Source organism: Hylaeus anthracinus, unplaced genomic scaffold (assembly GCF_026225885.1).
Source record: "Hylaeus anthracinus isolate JK02 unplaced genomic scaffold, UHH_iyHylAnth1.0_haploid 3, whole genome shotgun sequence".
NCBI lineage: Eukaryota > Metazoa > Arthropoda > Insecta > Hymenoptera > Colletidae > Hylaeus > Hylaeus anthracinus.
In genome coordinates, this window is record NW_026535284.1 from 10,070,951 (window position 1) to 10,090,290 (window position 19,340).

A 19,340-nucleotide genomic window follows, 5' to 3' on the forward strand; every position below is an offset into this window, starting at 1 on the left:
CCTGCGGACTATTCAAACTTCTACAAAAATATGTAATAATACGAATATCAATTTTTTCTTCATTTGAAAACAAGAAGATACGTAAAATTCTAATTTTCACACAAATATCAGATATAAACTTGTTGATCAGTCTTAGTTGACAAAAGGATGGATGAACAGTATTTTCAGATGATGAGGAATATTTCTTTAATCCTTTAACCTTTGCTGAGACTTACTGTTTCGCATACTTCAATATCAATGTTTGTTTAATTTTATAGATATCGCTTTCGTTGGTTAAAGGATTACAGTATATTCTGCGAATAAGGAATCCAAAAAGATCCGTGTGACGCAAAGAATGTAATATTAAAGTAGACATGTAACATAATTTACCAAAAACTAAGAGGAACATAAACGTTCCGTATTTATAAAGTCACATTACAACCGAAACTATAATTAGTATGGCTTTATCGATGTCCGAAAATTCCACGATATAACAGCGATTGTCGTTGTACTATGATATTAAAACGTAATAAGTTGTATTAGCATCAATCGTCGAACATGTATTGTTGACTGCAATATCGTAGAGTACACGTAAGTCTGTTAAGCTAATTTATAACTAAATTATTATTTTTATTCCTTCCCCCGCGTTCGACACCGTTGACGCTCTATCTTCAGCACGAGAAGTCATTGAAGCATGCATAACGACACAACAATAAACGATAAAAAAACGTATCGATATTATAGTTGTTCTAAGAGCTCCCTAATAGTTTCAGCACGATCAATTTTTCTGATCGCTGATGCGCTGTTTCCCTATGTTGTATATTATACTTTTCATGTGTTGTTTGTTGTATCATTTTGTCTTGATCAAATGAGACAACGCTATTATTATAATGTACGATATTTAATTTTAATAAGTCAAAGAAGCTTTGACATTCTAATAAAGTGAAATGACTAGTAACCTTAAGCAAATGCTTACTTTGAATTGCTAGAATCTTCCAAAAAGGGTTTTAGGAGTGTATCATTACAACATAAAATCCTGAAACCTTTTTTGCAATACCCTTTACAATATATCTAAACCTAATTTACTAAACATCGACAGCCCTTATTACTACAAACATTTGGAACATCTGGCACGAAGAGGTGTCTCCAAACGTGGCATGTCGTAAAGTGCAAGAAGAAGAGGAGAAGAGATGAAGAGGCCACGTTAAGACAAGGGCCCAAGGTCGTTCGAAAGCGCGATTATCCCATAACTCGAGCTGGAAGTATTCCAAGCTCGGCCATTAAACCTGTGCAATTAAACGAAAGCCTAATAAAGCAATGGCAATAAAGCACACATGGAGCATCAAGGCGACGAACGTGGCAATGCCATAAACGATTCGGTCCAAGTGTATCACACGGGGACCACAGCGTGTATAATCTAGGTATATGTGCTCCATAACGCACAGTAAAACGTCGGACCGTGTAAAATGAAGAAGGAATTAAATAGCGGATCGCGACGCAAGCTCTCTTTTGCATTTACAACGTTGTAAAACTTTTTTATCCGCCTTCTCGTCGCGAGCAGACTAATTAATGCACTATAAAACGCTAATGCCTCGGCGTACAGCAATTTATATCTGGCTTTAGCAGCCTGAATGCATTCGAAAATATCACACTGTGTAGTATAGGTTCTCTATTGCACCAGAGAAATTTAATTCTCATTCATTCTATGGCTATCTCTAATCAAACTATAATTGAATTATCTAACTATCTATATTTAAATATTTTTCTTGATGCTTGATACTTGATACTTGATACTTGATACTTGATACTTGATACTTGATACTTGATACTTGATACTTGATATAGGTTGATCCTTAATGCTTGATGCTTGATACAGCTTGATCCTTAATGCTTAGGAATATTTAAGAAAAACATACATGTTAGATTTCTAATAATTTGTTTCTTTGACCACGAATAATGATTCTAAACATGAAGTAATAAGAATTGAATTATGCAGAGTGACCTGTCTTTAAATGCCTCACCCTATACTGTACGCCCACTGTATATGTACTTTGGTCGTATTCTCGTTGCCATGCAACCACTAAATGCAACACAAAGCTCACGAGGATTCTAAGAAATATGCAGTAAAAGCTCGCCGCACATTACAGTTGTAATTAACAATGGCAGACGACGTGAAGCCGGAAGTAATTAAAAAGACGCAAGATGTCCTTGGCAAGTATTTTAAAAAGCCTCCACTCACTGAGAAACTACTAAGGAAACCGCCGTTTCGATTCCTCCACGACATTATATCTACAGTAATGTATCATTCTCACTATTTCGTTTTTTACTTTAAAAGAAGCTTGTGTACTTTTGTATACTGATAAATAAATAATATTGCCGTAGATCATAAACGAAACTGGTTTCCTGGATGGTTTATTTACCGAAGAGGAATTAAACTCTGAAAATATAAAAAATAAAGAGGCGAAACTTGCTTATTTAACAAAATTGATTGACGTTGTCAGTAAGTTGTAACATCTCTTATATAGATATGCAAAACGTTCAATACATTTCTTTTCACTAATATGCGCCTCTCGATATTTTCAGAGTTAACTACTAACGCTAATTTAACTGTAAGAGCTAGTAAGATCGTTTCTGGTCAGGAACCAACTAAAACAAATGAGTTACTGCAAGCAATTGGAAAAGCTTTAGATAAAAAGGTAACATATGTAGATACATTGTAACTTAAAATGTAGTAAAAAAGAGAGAACAAAAAATTAAATGAGTATTTTGTAAATCAGATTAGCAGTGAAGAAGCCATTGAACACTATAAAAAGAATCTACAGAAAAGTAAATCAACCTCGAGAGGTAAATCATCAGTGGAGAAAGGAGAAAGAAAAACGTCAAAAGAGGTGCCTCAAAAAAGAATTACAACGGCCAAAGAAAAATCTACAGAACAAAAGAAAAGAATCTCTAGTGCAACTGTACAAGAATCAGAATCGCATAGAAATGAAAATCAAGAAGCTCAAAGAAATATTGAAGTTACACGCACACCACAAACTGAGGTAAATTACAATATGTCGTATTTATATTATAAAGATTAACAATTTAATTGAATGTATAACTTCTAGTCACTCCAAGACAAAATACCTTCATCTGGCCACAGAAGAAAATCTTCGGCTGCTAAATCAAAACAGAACACACCTCCCATATCTTCGGTTGAAAAAACTCCTGTGCAAGTAAATGCAAGCACAGACAAAAAGGAAGATGAGAACAAAAAACATAAAGAAGTTGAAAATAAATCAAAGCAAGCAATGCTTAGTGAACATGACGAATCTCAAAATCACATGCCAGATACTGTATTCCTGGAATCCAAAAATACAAATAATATAGAAAGTGATAAAATAAATGAAAGTAAAGAGAAAACAGAATATAAAGACAATGAGATGATAAATAGTGAAATTTCTTCTCAAAATACAGAGAAACCTGACAATGTAACATCAGAGGCTCCAAAATCTCAATTAGAAAATATTGATATAAGGTATATCTTAGTTCATTTTATCCATTAACCGTTTAAGTTCCAAGCAGCGCGATCACGCTGTTGAGATTTTATCGAGAAAACCCAGTACTCATTCAGAGAAAGCGCGGTTACGCTAATTGGGATTCTTCGACAGTGTTTTTTGAATACCCTCTGGGACTCAAACGGTTAAGAAACAAACATTTTATAATATCATATTACAACTTGGTACTTTCAGACCAAGAACCTCTTTACGTCCACCTAGTGCAAGACCCATTAGTGCTAGGCCTGCAGCACCTAGGATACGAGGGAAACAAGAATTGATTATTAACGAAGAAATAATGTAAGAATCATGGCAAATGTATTCTTCTATCAAAACTATTAGTGAAAGTATTATACCATTAAAACCTCCTAGGACACCTATGGGAAATATTAGCGTCATTGTAGAAAATTCTGATACTAAAGAAGATGACGCGGAGGATATGGTAGTCATGGAAACTAGAGGAAGCGGTGGAGATTCTTTAGACGATAATAGTACCTATAAAGTTGATGAACAGTTAACACAAGAACATGGACATCTTGTTGCTCAAATATTGGAAACACAGAAAGAACTGGTTAATAATGAAAATATAGACGTGATGCCTAAAAAGACAAATATCGTAAGGACATTTAAATTAATTTGCAAGTTATTATTTAATTCATTTAATTTGAATGAAATTCCTATATAAAATATAAGCTTGTTATTAGGCATGGGATACAAATTCGAAGCGTGACGTAGTTTCAAAGGAAATTGATAAACTTCGTAATACGATTCAAACTTTGACTCGTGCAACAAATCCACTTGGAAAATTGTTAGATTACTTTCAGGTGCACTGTTTTTACTCTACATTACTTAACATTATATTGCTATGCCTATACTGAAAGATTATATCACTGTTCATAGGAAGATGTAGAAATCATGCAAAAAGAGTTACTGGAATGGAGAAATCAGTACCAGCAAGTTAACGAACAATTAAAAATAGAAAAAATGTAAGTTCTTCCCAATGACTAAAATCTGTGTATTGTGTATACAATAACTTTAGATGTTTCTAGAAAAACACAAGAATTAATCGAACCTATGAAGGAGACATTGAAAGAAATCGATCATAATATGGAAATGCAGTTAGATAAAATATGCCAGGCAAAATCACAAATAATGAAGAATGATCAAAGGATACAAACGTTATTAAATGGTCATGTTTAAATGCACGACTTTTTTTCAAGCTACTATCTACATATTGTACATATGTAAAATAATAAACTATACATATAACATACACTGTAATATAAACAATTACAATGTCATTAGAATAATCTTATTTATTTGTTTGTTTGTAAATAGAAATATACGTACAAAATACCTAACTTACGCAATCTTTTTATAACTTAAACATATGTTTTCAAACTTAACTGCATATCGTCAATTTATTTTGAGATTTCATAGTTTTCTTGCAAAGCTTCAATTTCTTCAAAAGATATATTCTCAACTACTTTGCAATATTCAAAAAAGTCTTTTAAACCTAGACATTCAGAATAAATAATGTAAAGAAAGTATTATTATTATTATTATTATTATTATTTTAAAGTATTATAATGGAATAATACCTACTTCTTTTTTCATCGTTGCTAATAAACATAATAAGAGCTCTAAACCGCTTAACTTCACTAAGATCTTTTAAATAAGGGTATATGGACTCCCTTCTTTTTATAAATTCTAACTTTAAAACTTCTAATATTTCACTGAAGATATCAGATTCCATAGAGTTTTGAAATATTAGGGGCAAACTGTTCCTGGGTAATTGCTGAAATCCACTTATTCAATTGTATTAAAAGATATATAACTATAATATTACAAAATGTTAGCAGTGGCCACTGAATTTTTACCTTTAAATACTTGTATCTAAATTCTGACGATTTGTTCGTCTTCCAATTTGTTACAAACTGTACAGCTGTTCTAGGAACTGGAGGAATATTATTAACATTTTCTACAGATTCAGAAACTTTAATACAACTCTCAATCTTAAAATTATCATCTTTGCTAATTTTCTCCAACTGTACTGGTTTACGTTTGTTAGACGTTGTTCGTTCTTTGTTATGAATAGTACTAAATTCTACTTCTTCAACTGATATTTTTGTTAGAGAATCCTGTAAATAATGTGCATTTGAAGCATTCGTAATAAACAGTTGCTAATTATGTAATCTTACTTTTGAAAGTAAATGAGGTGGCCTTTTAACAGGTTCTATTACAGCAACATCATCTTTCTCGGGTAAACAAATAGGAATATATGTATCATTTCCACAAATTTTCTTTAACTGTACAGGTTTGTATTCATTACATGCTGTTTCTTTGCTGGTACAGCAGTATTGAATAGTACTAAATTCGACTTCTTCAACTGGTATTCTTAGTAGCGACTTCTGTAAATAACGAGCACTTTAAACATCCATAAAGATCAATTTTTGATTTTGTAATCTAACCTTTGAACGTAAGTGAGGTGGTCTTTTAACAGGTTCTATCACAGCAACATCATCTTTTTCTGGTAACCAATCAGGAATACGTGGATCTCTTTCTTTATATTTCATAGTAGTATTTTGTATGTTAACTATTGTATCTTCCTCAATGTGTTTCAGATCCTTGCTATTCTCATCCTTTTCACCCTCTTTACTGTCTTTGACATCTTTAATATTTGTTGTTTTAGTACTTGATTTAGTACTGGACCACATTTTTTCACCAATCAGTTTTTCAACTGAAGATTTCTCAGATAATTTCTCTGTATTCTCTTTCGATGTACTAGCTGACTATATAAAGTGACATTATTAGACGATACACATTTCATAATTCAACTATATACTACAATGAATTTATTTCTTCTTTGTTTATTACTTACACTGGAAGCTTGTATCTTGCTCTCAATTTGTGCAAGTAGCAGCTTTGCTTCTTTATTAGAAGGTTCTAATTTTAAAACTTTTTCCAAGTCTTGTTTGGCTTCTTTGTACTGTTTTAAATTCATTCTAGCTGTTGCTCTCCTATGGTAAGCTTTTACGTAAGTTTCATCCAATTGTATTGCTGCTGAACAATCTGATTCAGCAGAACATAAGCTACAAAAATATATGGTTCATTCTTAAACTTTTATTTTAGCTTGCATTCAAAATTCAACAAATTGTCTACATGCTATGTTAAAAAAGGAATACTTACTTATCTAATTTTAATTGACAAAGTGCACGATTTGCATAAAACACAGCATCATATGGAAAAGTTTTAATAGCCTGATTATAACTTCCAATTGCTTCGACCCATTTTTGTTGCTGTACAAAAATATTGCCCTGATTTTTATATTTTACTGCCATTCTATGTGCCTTTTCTAATTCTTCTTTAGACATTATTTCATCCTCTGAATCATTTGATTGCTCTGCTTTATCTATATTTTTACATGCCTCATCCTATATAACATTATATGTAATTACTACTTTCTGTCTAGTTATTAAAATAATGTGTTGCTTTTTCAGACAGATGCATATACTCCATAAATTGTAAAGTATAATAAATAAACCTTACTGCATCAAATTTATCCCAAGCAGAATGATCATATGATTTAATTCTTTTAGATTTAATATTAGATCCATTTTGTTTTGTAGGAACAACTTTTGTTTTACTTCTATTTTTGCTTCTTATTGGTGGTAAAGATGCCTGTAAAAATATACTTCTTATTAAAATGAAATATAGAACAATTTTTGCTGATAATACATACCTCGCCATACATTTCTTTCCTTAGCTCTTCATCTTTACTTTTCATTTGTTGTTCCCAATTTTTCATATCAAGAAATTCTTTTTGTAAATCTTCTGCATTGTCTTTCACTTGCTTTTGCATAAAAATTGATTTATCCATGTTGCTTAAATTTTATTTAAGATAAAGCAAACTATAACGTCGCTTGTCAAATTAGGTTATGTTGCGCCTTTTTGTTAGGTTATTTTCTTCAGAAATTGTAAGTGAACAATATTTCTAACATTTACAGTCTGCTTCGATAAAATATTCAGTTACATAAGAGAATAAAACGTTTACTTCATCTGTATATATCGTATATCATATTGTATTAACAAAATTATGAATACTTCGAGAAGCTTACTCAGTTCGTTGTGTCGGAAAATGATGTTTCTATGTACAATGTGTCATAAATATACAATCTTGAACTTTTAACGTATTGCAGAAACTTTTTGTTTTTCTCTCAGTTTACACTTTACTGCTAACACTTGCCAATATTTGCTATAAATACTAATTGATTTTATTTATACATATACAGAGGATTCGGAAAATTTTGAAATACAATTTCTAATACTTGTGCCACATAGCGGAAAAAATTTGAATTAATTGAAATTGGTATGACATTTGAATGTTTCATTAGAGACAAGAAAAATTGTATCAAGAACTGTATATTGCAATGCTATCGGGTCAAGTATAATAATACTTGAAAAAAAAGGAACTAGTCAGTATTTCTTAATGTTGATTTTGATATCATATATTTAATACGCATGCACGATAATCTGCAAAAGAAATATACAGAGCGATAAATCGATTCTTTAATTTACTACATGTATACCTTTAAAGATGTAGTCAACGTCCTAATTAATTAAAACATTCTGATTTGTGCATATCATTATATTCTACTTTGAGGAGATTCATTACAATTATTTTTCACTCTTCTTTCATGTATTAAATTTTCCTTGTACATATTTTTTATTCCAGCACTTACCTTAAATTATCTACTCCTTACTTTCACATTTATATTTATCACTCTTTAAAGAAAAGTCAAAAAACACTAGCAGTTCTAGAAAAGACATTCTTATTCTTCCGCATACGTTATTATCTTACATATTTGGATAAATTGTATAATAGGGGTTCTTAAATTGCTTTGAATTAATCGTATAAACATTTGGGTCTTCCACCGTAAACGGTTGAATAATATTCGCTTCCAAACTCTTTTGATTGTGCACATTCGCGATCATATATTGCGGTTGAGGCGGAACTTGTCCAACGTTTGTGTCCTCCACCAACTTTCTTTGCGAATAAATCAAGACTTGTGGGATATTTACATCCTGTGCCTGTATAGGATTTTCCACGGTAACCGTAAATCCAGTATTAGATATCTGCTGCGCCTTACATTTCTTTCTATGCGCGTAAAGTGATCCAGCATTATTATATCTCTTTGTACAAATTTTGCACGCGTATGGTCTTTGGCCAGTGTGCGTGTACGTGTGTTCATTTAACGAGGTCAGTCTTCTAAACGACTTTGTACAAATATTACAATGATATTTCGCTTCTCCTGTGTGCATCGTTATGTGTCGCGCCAATGTATTTGCACGGGCGAAGGCTCTGCTGCAATACTGACAAATGTAAGGCTTTTCCCCGCTATGCGTACGCAGGTGCAACTGTAAATAAGTGCTCTTTGTAAAAGCTCTACTGCATACGTTACAAACATATGGTTTGACTCCAGTATGTGTACGCATGTGTGCAACAAGAGAGCCACTCTGTGCAAAGCATTTGCTGCAAACTTCACAAAGGAACCTCTTTTGAGTTTCTTTGACTCGCGAATGACGTTCCATGTGATTTGCTAGAGACTGAGCCTGCGCAAATGATTTGGGGCACATTGCACATTTGTGTGGTCTGTTGTAGGAATCCTAAAACAGTTTCCAATTCTGTGAAAATTACTTTAAAAAATTGGAATTAAGAAATATCTCTAACAGAAACTCATTCATAATAGATTATACAATAATTTCAAATTACTTACTTTTTTTCTCCTCTCTAAACAATCTCCCCTGTTTATACTGTCCATGTCATCCCTATCATCTAAATCAGAGCTTTCAAATATTTCAGCCTTATGTTTTGATTGTTCATGGTCTTTTAACTTATCTACTCTTGAAAATCCTTTACCACAAGTCCCACAAGTATACTTTAATCCACTATGCGTAGAAAGATGCCTCTTGAGATTTCTCTTTGTAGCAAATAATTTTCCACATTGAGTACACTGTAGACTCTCAGTGGGAAGATTTTCATCCTCGTCATCTTCGTCTTCTTCTTCATTTTCTTCTTCTTCTTCATCTTCTTCTTCTTCAACAGTTTCTACAGACCTCTCTTTCACTGGATACTGATAGGAATCAACTAGTTCTTCTTTATACTCTGGATGACTTTTAGCATGTGTTACAAAAGATTTCTGATAGGTAAATTGTTTCGAACATACTTTACACGTAAATTTTAAACTTTTTCGTTGTTCCTTTGAAGACTCGTCATTTTTTTGCATTTTTACTCTTTTTTCCTAAAATACACAAATAATTGCGCTGTTAAGTTGAAAAGTAACAAATCAAACTAAAAACAAAGTATTTAATATACACTTACTCTAGCATTATTATTTCTTTTATCTTTTATGCTTGCTATTCCTTTGTCTTGTTCATAACTGATTCTCTTATCTTGAATATTTTCCTTCCTGTCGTGTGCCTCATGACACATAGCAACATGATTTTTCACTTTTGCAAGAGTTGCATACTGTTTATCGCAAATGTAGCAAACGTATCGTAACTTAGTTTTTCGTTTATGTACGCTAGCATGCCTCTGTAACGCTACTTTCGTACGGAAGGATTTAATACACTGTGTACAGTGTAATCTAGTTGTACGTGATATCAAAGGCTTTTCTTCGTCATCTTGTGTACCATCTGTTCTTGATGGCTCTTCTAAAATATGTGTATTGTCTGATATTTCAATGTTATTTACATCACTATTAAATAAAACATTTTTATTTTGCTCTACGTGTTCATTGAATAAAGATAATTCTTCTTCCTTAATCGAATTAATTTGTCTCACAGGATCTATTACTTTATTGTGGACCATGTGTTCATCAAATAGAGACAATTCTTCTTGTTTAACAGAGTTAATTTGTTTCACAGAATCCTCTAACAAGTTTTTATAAACAGTAATATTTTCCATGTGTTGCTTTTGTTCTGCATTACTTAATTGACTCTGTGATTCTCTCTCATAACAAAATAAGTTCCTTTCTGAGTTTAAGCAGAAAGGAGTTTCATCTTTTGTAAAACAAAAGTTGTCGGGACAGAAATTTGTAGAACAAATTTCTTGCCTTTCATTGTTTTCCTTTTCAGAGGATATTACACTAGATATCACGTCAGCAATTATAGCTTTGACTATGCTTTCACTGCTAACAGAATCATTGGAAGGAGACTTGAATTTGAGAAGTTGACGCAACTTTTCATCCGAATTTTGTATCTGACATTTAAAATTATAAGATGCATCCAAACGTTGATTACAAGGCAAACAAATCACTGGGGGTAATCCATCTCCTTCTTCTACCTAAAAATCAGGAATATATATCATTTTATTAAAAAAAATTGAGAAAATTTAGTAATATGAAAGACCTACTAGTATTTTTGTCATTGTAAATTGAATATATTACTTTAAGCATTATCTTCAACTTATTAACGATTTTAATATATATGAGCATAAGTATGTAAACGAGTTCTGAAGGTAAAAGTATTATTATATTAAGTTTAATATTCTATGTTTGAATTTGGAAGAATTTCTACTAAAGATTCTCTAGAGATTCTTATTACAAACGATTGTTATTGAATAAAGTAGAAAGTGATAACAACAAAAATTTTGTTTATAGTGTATCATATAAATAGTTGGCATATGACTGAACTGTTGAAGAAATCCAAGCGCAGAATGTTAAACTTGTTGTAAACACTGTGAGTTTTAATTGTTGTATCTTTTCAAAATATGCAACTAGTTTCTATCCATTCTTGTTGGCTTCAGTCATTTGGAATTAACAGGATAGATCACACCAATCCTAAAAACCTCTTCAAAAGTTACAAAGAATATACATTAAATTTTGAAGAAAATACAACAGAAACAATTTAAATAGATGAAAATTTGTTTTTCGTGTTATCGTACAAAGAGTGGCAAACTAACCTGTACGGAAGCAACGGCCATAAGTTTACGGAGGATAGCGTCCCCATTTCGAAATAGTTCACAAATTTCTACAGCCCTTTTTAAACAAATACGACATTCATCTCCATAAATCTTCTCGTACGTTTCAGCTAACTGCTCGTTTTTTGAAACTTCCATTTTAATGCATTTGGAAATCAAGCGTCAGACTCCACCTTCCCTTCTCGCAAACCGAAGATGTTTTTGACATTTTTCATGCTCAATGCATTTGCAATTATTGAAATTTAACTTTGATCAAACTTATCAAAGAATATTACAATGCAATCTGATAACTAATACATGATTGAAATTTCAGATAAAAATCGATATTCGAGTTGTGTTGTAAAGAAATACGATGAAACAATTAATATGAATATACAAATAAGCAGAATTGATATGATGAATTAATGCAAATCAGTTATAGAATATCTAGAAAGTGAAATTAACATCAATTTCTATTTGCTTTTGCAACTGCGTTTAGAGATACAATACAGAACAAAATAAGTTGAGGGATCAGATAAAGAGATGTTTTTATTACTCAGTTTTCGATTGTTTCTTAACTTTATGAATTCTTTTTTAGTTGTGTATTTTCTCTCTTTTTTCCTAACTTCTATTCATATTGCATAACAAATATTAATAAATCGTTCGTATTACATTCAAATATTCCTTACGATTCCTTGCATTCAATAAATAATATTCTCGATCTATATCGTTATTAACTATTGCATCTATTCATAAAATTTCGAAAGTGTATACATTTATACTGCACATGTATTTCAAAAATTACGAGACAAAAAAGTCAGATGCGTAAAATGTATACGTTAAACAAGAAATCAGCGTAAAGGTCCCTGTTTCGATTATTTAATAATTCTGTGGCAAATTAATTAGTTAAGCATGCGAAAAATATTGTTAGTTCAAACTGATTGTTCAAATTTTGTCTCTTACATGGATAGCCATCTAGTGGTGAATAGACTGAATTCATTTTATTGTTGTTGTAGTTGTTAATTATTTAAAGTTTCAGGTACACCTGAATCATATTTACAACACTGTAATTGTACCTATATTGCACTAAGAACTACTTAACGATATAAAAATAGATATCTTTTATGGATATTTTATAATTATACAATAAATTTGAATATGTACCTGGGAAACTTATTACTAGGAGACTATTCATAGGAACTTGTAATTCTATTTATAAGACAATAACGATAAATAAATAATTCTGTATTAAAAGTAAACAATAATTGCCTGTTCATATTTCTTATTTAATAGCCCCTGATAATGGGCAACCCAACTCTCAACCCTGGCAGTCGGCAACCCGGCGTTCGCGTGCGTTGAAACTTTACTCGTGACTACGTGAATTCATAGTAAAACTCAAGATTTATAATAACTGATCTTGAAAACTAAACGGAAGCGACAATTAAACATCACATTAGAACACAAGAATACAACGAAACGATTGATATCTGCAATTACTAATTACCAATGTATTCATATCTTCCCCCGATGAAAATATCGAAGTATTCACACCACATATATCAGCCACATTTTTTTCATACAAAAGTTTCGTTGCTCCGCCAACACTCAGATAACATTATTTAATTGTAAGTAAAGAAAAAATTGTGCTTTTTTACGAGATTCGAAGATAGGATAGATCGTAGGTGTGGATTCTCGGTGTCCGTAAACGAGCTTGACATTCGAACCCTTTTAGATTTGGGCAATTGCCATTGAATCGAAATTGACCAGCTTCAATGTTAACATTCGCAATGACGATGCGGATGTTCTCAGCAAAGCAGTTTGCCGCTAACAAGCTACGAGTGCATACCTGTGCTTACGTCCAGCGAAATGTTTACAGTAAACAGTCTCATGGGGACGGTGATGCGATGCATAAATATTAACTTGTAACTATAACACAACTGTGACAAAGCATCGTGTTAATGTGTCGATTATATTGCCTACTTTATAATTAGTTTGAAAACAAGAATTTAACCCTTTGAATGCTGTGGACTTGAAGTTACGAGCGGTCAGTGAATCAATGTATCGTGTACAGCGAACGCCCATGGGCGTTTAGCGAACATGATTAACTATAACTGCATACAACTTTTCGTACACGGCCAGCGCCGAATTAAGGTTTTGTAGACTACTGGACTTCATGCAGACCTGCATGTACTGCGAGAATGTATGTATAACATACATGTACAAAATGAATATATGTACATGTATCTACACAGTACAGCGTTTCCTTTTGATGTTGTACGTTTACTGCAAAAGTATATACAGTATATTAATTTAACAATTTCGTATATAGATATTTCAGAATACTTGTATTCTAATTCAACTTTTCTAAATGACTTGTATTGTACATGCCTAATAGATCTTCACTCAAAATATCAATGGTTACAGCTATTTTGAGCATTATACGATTACTTGAAATAATTGTTCTTTCAATCTCTGAAAGTCCATCATCTGGAGGAGTCTCCTAAAGCCCATGCTTTAATCCAGCTCTGTATACGACGTGTGTGTATTTCTGTAACCAAAATTTAACACCGAAAAAGTTGTAAGTGTGTTAAATTTCCATTGCCTACTAATTTAAATATTATCGAATGATAATAATACATGCGTGGTACATTGATTTTGAGTGTTATAATCTTATTGCACATTGCTGAACGATTATGATAATATCTAATTTTATAAAGTCGCGAACTGAAGCGCTAATAATAGATTTATTTTGTGATCCTTCATGGAATGTCACAGAAAGCAAACTACAGGTAATGTTATTAAGCTGTATGCGCAGTATAAATTAAAATATTTCATTCATCGTTTATACAAATCTATAGTTAAATAGCTTGTTTACTTTTCGCACCATGCGTTTTATAAATTTCTTTTCTTTTGCTTTGTGCCTTTCGAAAATTATTTTATTATTTGTGTAGACGCTTAAAATAATTTCTACACAGAAGAAACCGCTTTAAAGTAGTTCAAACTGACTTAGGCTATGATATTACACTAAAATCTGAACGGAAGCATTTCGAAGTTAGGCCAATGTCGCATACTTCTGTCTAACATATTTTTAGACTGCTCGAGGAGCATCCTGTGGCCATCAGACAATCTGTTAGACACAATAATGACCCTTCGCACACATGTCATACGATATATATACATTCGCGACACTTGCAGCAAAATAATACTCAGGCCAAGACATTAATGATTCACAAATGCAATAACATTAAGAAGGCGACCGAATTTACAATAGGAAATCAAACGAAACATTCTTAACATGCACAAATAACAATTTCGAAACATATAAGCGTATTAAAAATATCAAATTAATCGACAGTAATTTGTTCTACAAATTGTATAGACAAATGGTCATTGGAATGAGATATCATTCAACTGTAGGTTCCCTTATCAATCTGATGTTTCAATTGAATGCTTAAGAACTTCACACAGATTGCATGTTTAGTCAGTTGTAAGTTATTCGAGTATCTAAAGTTATATTTAACTGTTTCGATGAATTTTGGCGGGACTCCCAAACAACTCGGCATTATTTACGGTGCATGGACCAAGAAAACCTGCAGCTACCGCCCCAACGATTACTCTTTTCTTAACAATGACATTTTCTTCGCGACCTAATAACTGTGTTATTTTTCTATGTCTCACACTGGTAGACAAATCGTCCAAATTCTGAATTCTAACGTCAGAACTATTTACAATTTTATAAAAACCTTTAGACAATCTTTAAACAATTTATGTAAGAAATTAATTTTACTTACATCTATTTATAGGTATATACAATGGACTTCAAAATAACGAACCATTTGCCAAAGAAAACATTGCCGATAATTCAATCGTTCAATCTCTTCTATTAAACCGAAACAATGTCTTACTCTACGACATTTTCATTCCACTGTGCTCCAGGTATCATCAATACTAAGCTTTCAGCTTATTCTTTACCTAATTAGTAGTAATACATTCTTAGAAAAATCGCAACTCATAACGAATCGACTTTATCATCAGGTTTCTTAAGGTGAAGTTTCCAATAACAATGAAAAGGAAGAAACTATTGTTCTTACAACAAAGTTACGACTTTGTTCTAAACTGAACTTTCATTACAAAGCTGATAAGTATCGAGTAAAGAAAAGATGACGGTCTCGTACCAGTCTCAAATCGCTAACTCCACAAGAGGTGGATTCACCAGACTCCTGTTCATGTGGAAAGGTTCACTCTACAAACTCATCTATAAAGAACTATTGCTGTTTTTATTCCTTTTCGCTGCACTATCTACCATTTACCGGCAAATACTTACTTCCAAACAAAAAAAGTTCGCAATTTATACAGTATAGTTACTAAATGTAAATCCAATTAACAGTGATGGAATCGAATCTTAAATACAACAGAAATTCATCAACTTTTTTAATGTTAGTATAAGTCTGGTACAGTTTCAATTTCTGAGTTTACTCGTTAATACATAATTAATAGAATTTTAAAATAGAAATACACGAACCATCACTAGTTAATAGGTAAATTAAAGACAAGAGTGAACTTAAAAAGTGAATGATACTTTCAAGCACACTTCTTTCAGGAACTTTGAACAAATTGTTATTTACTGCGACAAATTTATTAATTTAATTCCATTAAGTTTCGTCCTTGGATTCTATGTGTCCTACATTGCACAAAGGTGGTGGCAACAATACCAAGCGATACCTTGGCCGGACAAGTGAGTTTCAAAAACGTATAGTAAATCAACAAAGCATCTGCCCTAATTTTTTTGAAGATGGCAGTTATCTCTTGAATATCCACTAACTTTTTTGACCCACTACGTGATCACCTGACGCAACATTTGATAATAAAAATATGTTTTTGCAGAGTGATGCATTTAATTGCGTTATACGTTACGGGGAACGATGAATATAGTCGTATACTTCGAAGAGCGCTCATGCGTTATTTAAATCTTTCCTTAATACTCGTTTTACGATCAATCAGTTCGGCAGTGAAAAAACGATTTCCTACGCTCGAACACGTTGTTGAGTTTGGTAAATTATTTTATATATATTAAAATAAAAACTCTAATTACAGCAAGGTTTCTTCTAACATAGACATACTAATTTTAACTCATAGCACGCGTCCAAAGAGGACGCGTTTCATTTACTCAAGTCGAAGGAAGTAAATTTTATAAGGGCAAGGCCTATGATAAATTGATGGATACGATGATATAAAATTGCGACACAAAGCTCATTTTTAAGATGAATATCTTGCACCTTAAAAGACTGCACATTGGGTATACCTTAATCACAATTTTTTTATTATTTTTGTTGTATGTTAAGTACGCGTAACAGGAAAATTTGTTAAAATTCACATAATATTAACCATAGTCAAACTATAATTAATACATAAATCCTATGAAACTTATTTATCTTCCTTTATATAGTGTTGCACTAATTTAAAAAAATTCAGAATCAGTAGAATTACTACTAATACTGTAATTATTAATATATTCGTAATATCTTACAGGATTTATGACATCATTAGAATTGGAATTGTTTTTGGCTGTACCAAGTTCAGAGTTCAACACTTATTGGATCCCTTGCACCTGGTTCATCAATCTTCTAAAAGAAGCACGTCAAAAGCAAAGAATTCCTGACCATCAGGGATTAAAATTAATTATGGAGGTATTATGTTTGTTGCATGCAAATGATATACATCAGGTTAAATACAAAAACTTAAAAATCAACGACTATTACAGGAATTTAATGAATTTCGCACAAAATGTGGCCTCCTATGGAGTTTTGATTGGATATCTATTCCATTAGTTTACACACAAGTAGTGACACTGGCAACATATAGTTTCTTTGCCGTTGCTTTACTAGCTCGCCAACACATTGATGGCCAAGAAAAACAATTCCAATTGCAGATCGATGTTTATATACCCATTTTCACAATTTTGCAATTCTTCTTCTTTGTTGGATTGCTAAAGGTATTGTCTTATTATAATGTACAGAAGTAATAGTTGAAAACCAAGTTTTTACTGACTTGTCAGTGAAATAAAGAAAGTCTGGTACAAATATAAAATTTGTCAATGATTAAAGAATTGTATCGTATTTTAACAGGTAGCTGAACAATTAATTAATCCCTTTGGTGATGATGACGAGGACTTTGAATTAAATTGGATAATCGATCGTCACACTAAGGTAACCAAAATAAGATAATTCAAATTATTGAATACTTTCTTATTTTCATATAAATTTAGGTATCGTATCTTGGAGTGGATACTCTCATGAATCGATGTCCACCGTTGGTGAAAGACATGTACTTCGACGATGAAAATTTGATTCTACCATACACAGAGGCAGCTGCTGCTTATAAAAAGAAAACATACCGTGGTAGCGTGGCAAATATGACGTTAGTACTATTAAATAATGATTCTTTATATTACTATTTCATATTATTCTAATTACTATTATTGCACGATTACAGAATTCCCGAAGATAAGCAAACCATGTTCCTACCAGATGTTATAGAAGAAGACGAGGAAGTTGTAAAGCAGTCACTTCATACATCAAATATAAGTTTAGCTACTCACAATGATACCCTGCCGTGCAACACGGGGTAAAACTATTTAAAATAATTGTACAATTAAATAAAGATAAACGTTTCATACAATGAAACTTTATTAAGTTAGTTTCGTTTGTTTCAGCCAGATCAGCCAGCACCCTGATACACCTACGAAGACTGATCAAAGTTGTCCTGAGACAATTTTACAATTTGATATTCAAGAACCATTAACGCGACACGACCAAGTGGATCAGGGAACTGGAGTTATAACAGGAGCTATGAAGAAGTTTTCATCTTTAACGAAACATTCGACGTCACGGATCGATCTGACTAGAAAACCATTTTTTACAGTGACAAAAAGTCCCAAGGTCATTCTACAACCCTCGTCTAGTACGTCTAACGTGTCAAGACCAATGAGACAAATCGTAGATACGCCTATAGTGTATGCTGGTGACATTAGCCCATGGAAAGAATACAGACCAAGTGCTCTGTGTCCACCCTCGTTAGATGTTTTAATTGCAGATCATCCACCTGATATTGATACGAACACAAATGACAGTCCTCATTCGGACACGTGTCAGTCTGAGTGTCATCATGTCGGTGCGTCTCATTTACAACTCCCAGAAACAAACGTACCAACTTTAGTACAACCTACACCGCGGTTGAAGAGTCCTAAGTTTCTTGTGAGGAGGCATAAGTCAATGGAAGTTACTAAAAAGAAAGGCATTCAATGGAAACAAATTATGAAACCACTACACAGAAGAACATCATACGAGGCTCCATCACCTGTTGAAGAAGTCTTGTGTCAAACGAGGAGCTCGCCGAATTTGAAACATTTAGAGAGGGATTCCGAAGATACAATCAAAGACAAACGTGATGATGATATTAATTCCACTGATAAAGGGACACAAGACTAAAAATTGAAAATGTATACATGTGATAGCAATTATCAAGTGTAGAAAATGTAAAAGGATGGGAATGTATTGCCATTTGTTGTTCAATGACACGATGTTATCACACATTTCATACGAATCTTGTTCATTATATATGTACAGCTATTATGACAGGTATAAGTTAGAATGATTGATGATTAAACATTAAACCATACATAAGATATTGTTCAAATGTTGTAATCATCTATTCAGAATATATATTGATATATTAATAAACATTATATATGTTTAGATTAAACACTGTATCAACATTCAATGCACGTGCACGTTAATCTATACAAGCCAATCCTTCAATCTATTACACATATATATTTGATGTAAAATAATTAAAGAAATAGTTTC

At 32.3% G+C, this 19,340-nt stretch overlaps 4 protein-coding genes across 13 annotated transcripts; 2 read left to right on the forward strand and 2 right to left on the reverse strand.

The window, feature by feature from the left end:
* The first annotated feature begins 1,879 nt into the window (after positions 1-1,879).
* Positions 1,880-4,715, forward strand: LOC128893542 (TRAF3-interacting protein 1). The gene is made up of 10 exons (XM_054154551.1): positions 1,880-2,273; positions 2,362-2,479; positions 2,563-2,675; positions 2,757-3,020; positions 3,087-3,496; positions 3,711-3,815; positions 3,888-4,131; positions 4,220-4,339; positions 4,416-4,501; positions 4,565-4,715. Exons 1-10 carry the CDS (start codon positions 2,139-2,141, stop codon positions 4,713-4,715), a joined length of 1,746 nt encoding a protein of 581 aa, XP_054010526.1. The 5' UTR covers positions 1,880-2,138.
* Positions 4,716-4,813: 98 nt separating this feature from the next.
* Positions 4,814-8,178, reverse strand: LOC128893541 (RNA polymerase II-associated protein 3). 4 transcript variants are annotated; one of them, XM_054154546.1, is made up of 10 exons: positions 7,634-8,178; positions 7,258-7,523; positions 7,065-7,196; positions 6,705-6,949; positions 6,397-6,607; positions 5,987-6,307; positions 5,717-5,926; positions 5,396-5,656; positions 5,121-5,313; positions 4,814-5,031 (listed from the first exon to the last, which is right to left on the reverse strand). In XM_054154546.1, exons 2-10 carry the CDS (start codon positions 7,393-7,395, stop codon positions 4,937-4,939), a joined length of 1,806 nt encoding a protein of 601 aa, XP_054010521.1. In that variant the 5' UTR covers positions 7,396-7,523; positions 7,634-8,178; the 3' UTR covers positions 4,814-4,936. The 4 variants fall into 4 exon arrangements, with proteins under 4 accessions (XP_054010521.1, XP_054010523.1, XP_054010525.1 ...); XM_054154548.1 differs by having other exon boundaries at positions 7,258-8,178; XM_054154550.1 differs by lacking the exon at positions 7,634-8,178 and having other exon boundaries at positions 7,268-7,409.
* Positions 8,179-8,330: 152 nt separating this feature from the next.
* LOC128893540 (zinc finger protein 569-like) lies at positions 8,331-11,864 on the reverse strand. Its single transcript, XM_054154545.1, has 4 exons — positions 11,479-11,864; positions 9,898-10,860; positions 9,293-9,817; positions 8,331-9,182 (listed from the first exon to the last, which is right to left on the reverse strand). The coding sequence occupies exons 1-4, from the start codon at positions 11,632-11,634 to the stop codon at positions 8,373-8,375; spliced, it is 2,454 nt and encodes an 817-aa protein (XP_054010520.1). The 5' UTR covers positions 11,635-11,864; the 3' UTR covers positions 8,331-8,372.
* Positions 11,865-12,093: 229 nt separating this feature from the next.
* LOC128893546 (bestrophin-4-like) lies at positions 12,094-19,339 on the forward strand. Of its 7 annotated transcripts, none has more exons than XM_054154560.1 (12): positions 12,094-13,675; positions 13,871-14,053; positions 15,279-15,411; positions 15,511-15,814; positions 16,076-16,210; positions 16,360-16,526; positions 17,005-17,162; positions 17,237-17,467; positions 17,601-17,681; positions 17,741-17,892; positions 17,968-18,099; positions 18,188-19,339. In XM_054154560.1, exons 4-12 carry the CDS (start codon positions 15,636-15,638, stop codon positions 18,960-18,962), a joined length of 2,010 nt encoding a protein of 669 aa, XP_054010535.1. In that variant the 5' UTR covers positions 12,094-13,675; positions 13,871-14,053; positions 15,279-15,411; positions 15,511-15,635; the 3' UTR covers positions 18,963-19,339. The 7 variants fall into 7 exon arrangements, with proteins under 7 accessions (XP_054010535.1, XP_054010536.1, XP_054010537.1 ...); XM_054154561.1 differs by having other exon boundaries at positions 13,871-14,013; XM_054154562.1 differs by having other exon boundaries at positions 13,900-14,053.
* The last annotated feature ends 1 nt before the right edge of the window (position 19,340 follows it).

Coding starts and splice junctions, on each gene's coding strand:
- LOC128893542 (XM_054154551.1), top strand. CDS start 2,139: ATGGCAGACGACGTGAAGCCGGAAGTAATTAAAAAGACGCAAGATGTC. Junction 2,274..2,361: donor TCCACGACATTATATCTACA/GTAATGTATCAT, acceptor ATATTGCCGTAG/ATCATAAACGAAACTGGTTT. Junction 4,502..4,564: donor CAATTAAAAATAGAAAAAAT/GTAAGTTCTTCC, acceptor AGATGTTTCTAG/AAAAACACAAGAATTAATCG.
- LOC128893541 (XM_054154546.1), bottom strand. CDS start 7,395: ATGGATAAATCAATTTTTATGCAAAAGCAAGTGAAAGACAATGCAGAA. Junction 6,608..6,704: donor TGTCAATTAAAATTAGATAA/GTAAGTATTCCT, acceptor ATATTTTTGTAG/CTTATGTTCTGCTGAATCAG. Junction 6,308..6,396: donor GCAAGATACAAGCTTCCAGT/GTAAGTAATAAA, acceptor CACTTTATATAG/TCAGCTAGTACATCGAAAGA.
- LOC128893540 (XM_054154545.1), bottom strand. CDS start 11,634: ATGGAAGTTTCAAAAAACGAGCAGTTAGCTGAAACGTACGAGAAGATT. Junction 10,861..11,478: donor TGGCCGTTGCTTCCGTACAG/GTTAGTTTGCCA, acceptor CCTGATTTTTAG/GTAGAAGAAGGAGATGGATT. Junction 9,183..9,292: donor GTTTAGAGAGGAGAAAAAAA/GTAAGTAATTTG, acceptor AAACTGTTTTAG/GATTCCTACAACAGACCACA.
- LOC128893546 (XM_054154560.1), top strand. CDS start 15,636: ATGACGGTCTCGTACCAGTCTCAAATCGCTAACTCCACAAGAGGTGGA. Junction 15,815..16,075: donor CTTACTTCCAAACAAAAAAA/GTTCGCAATTTA, acceptor CACTTCTTTCAG/GAACTTTGAACAAATTGTTA. Junction 17,163..17,236: donor GATTAAAATTAATTATGGAG/GTATTATGTTTG, acceptor CGACTATTACAG/GAATTTAATGAATTTCGCAC.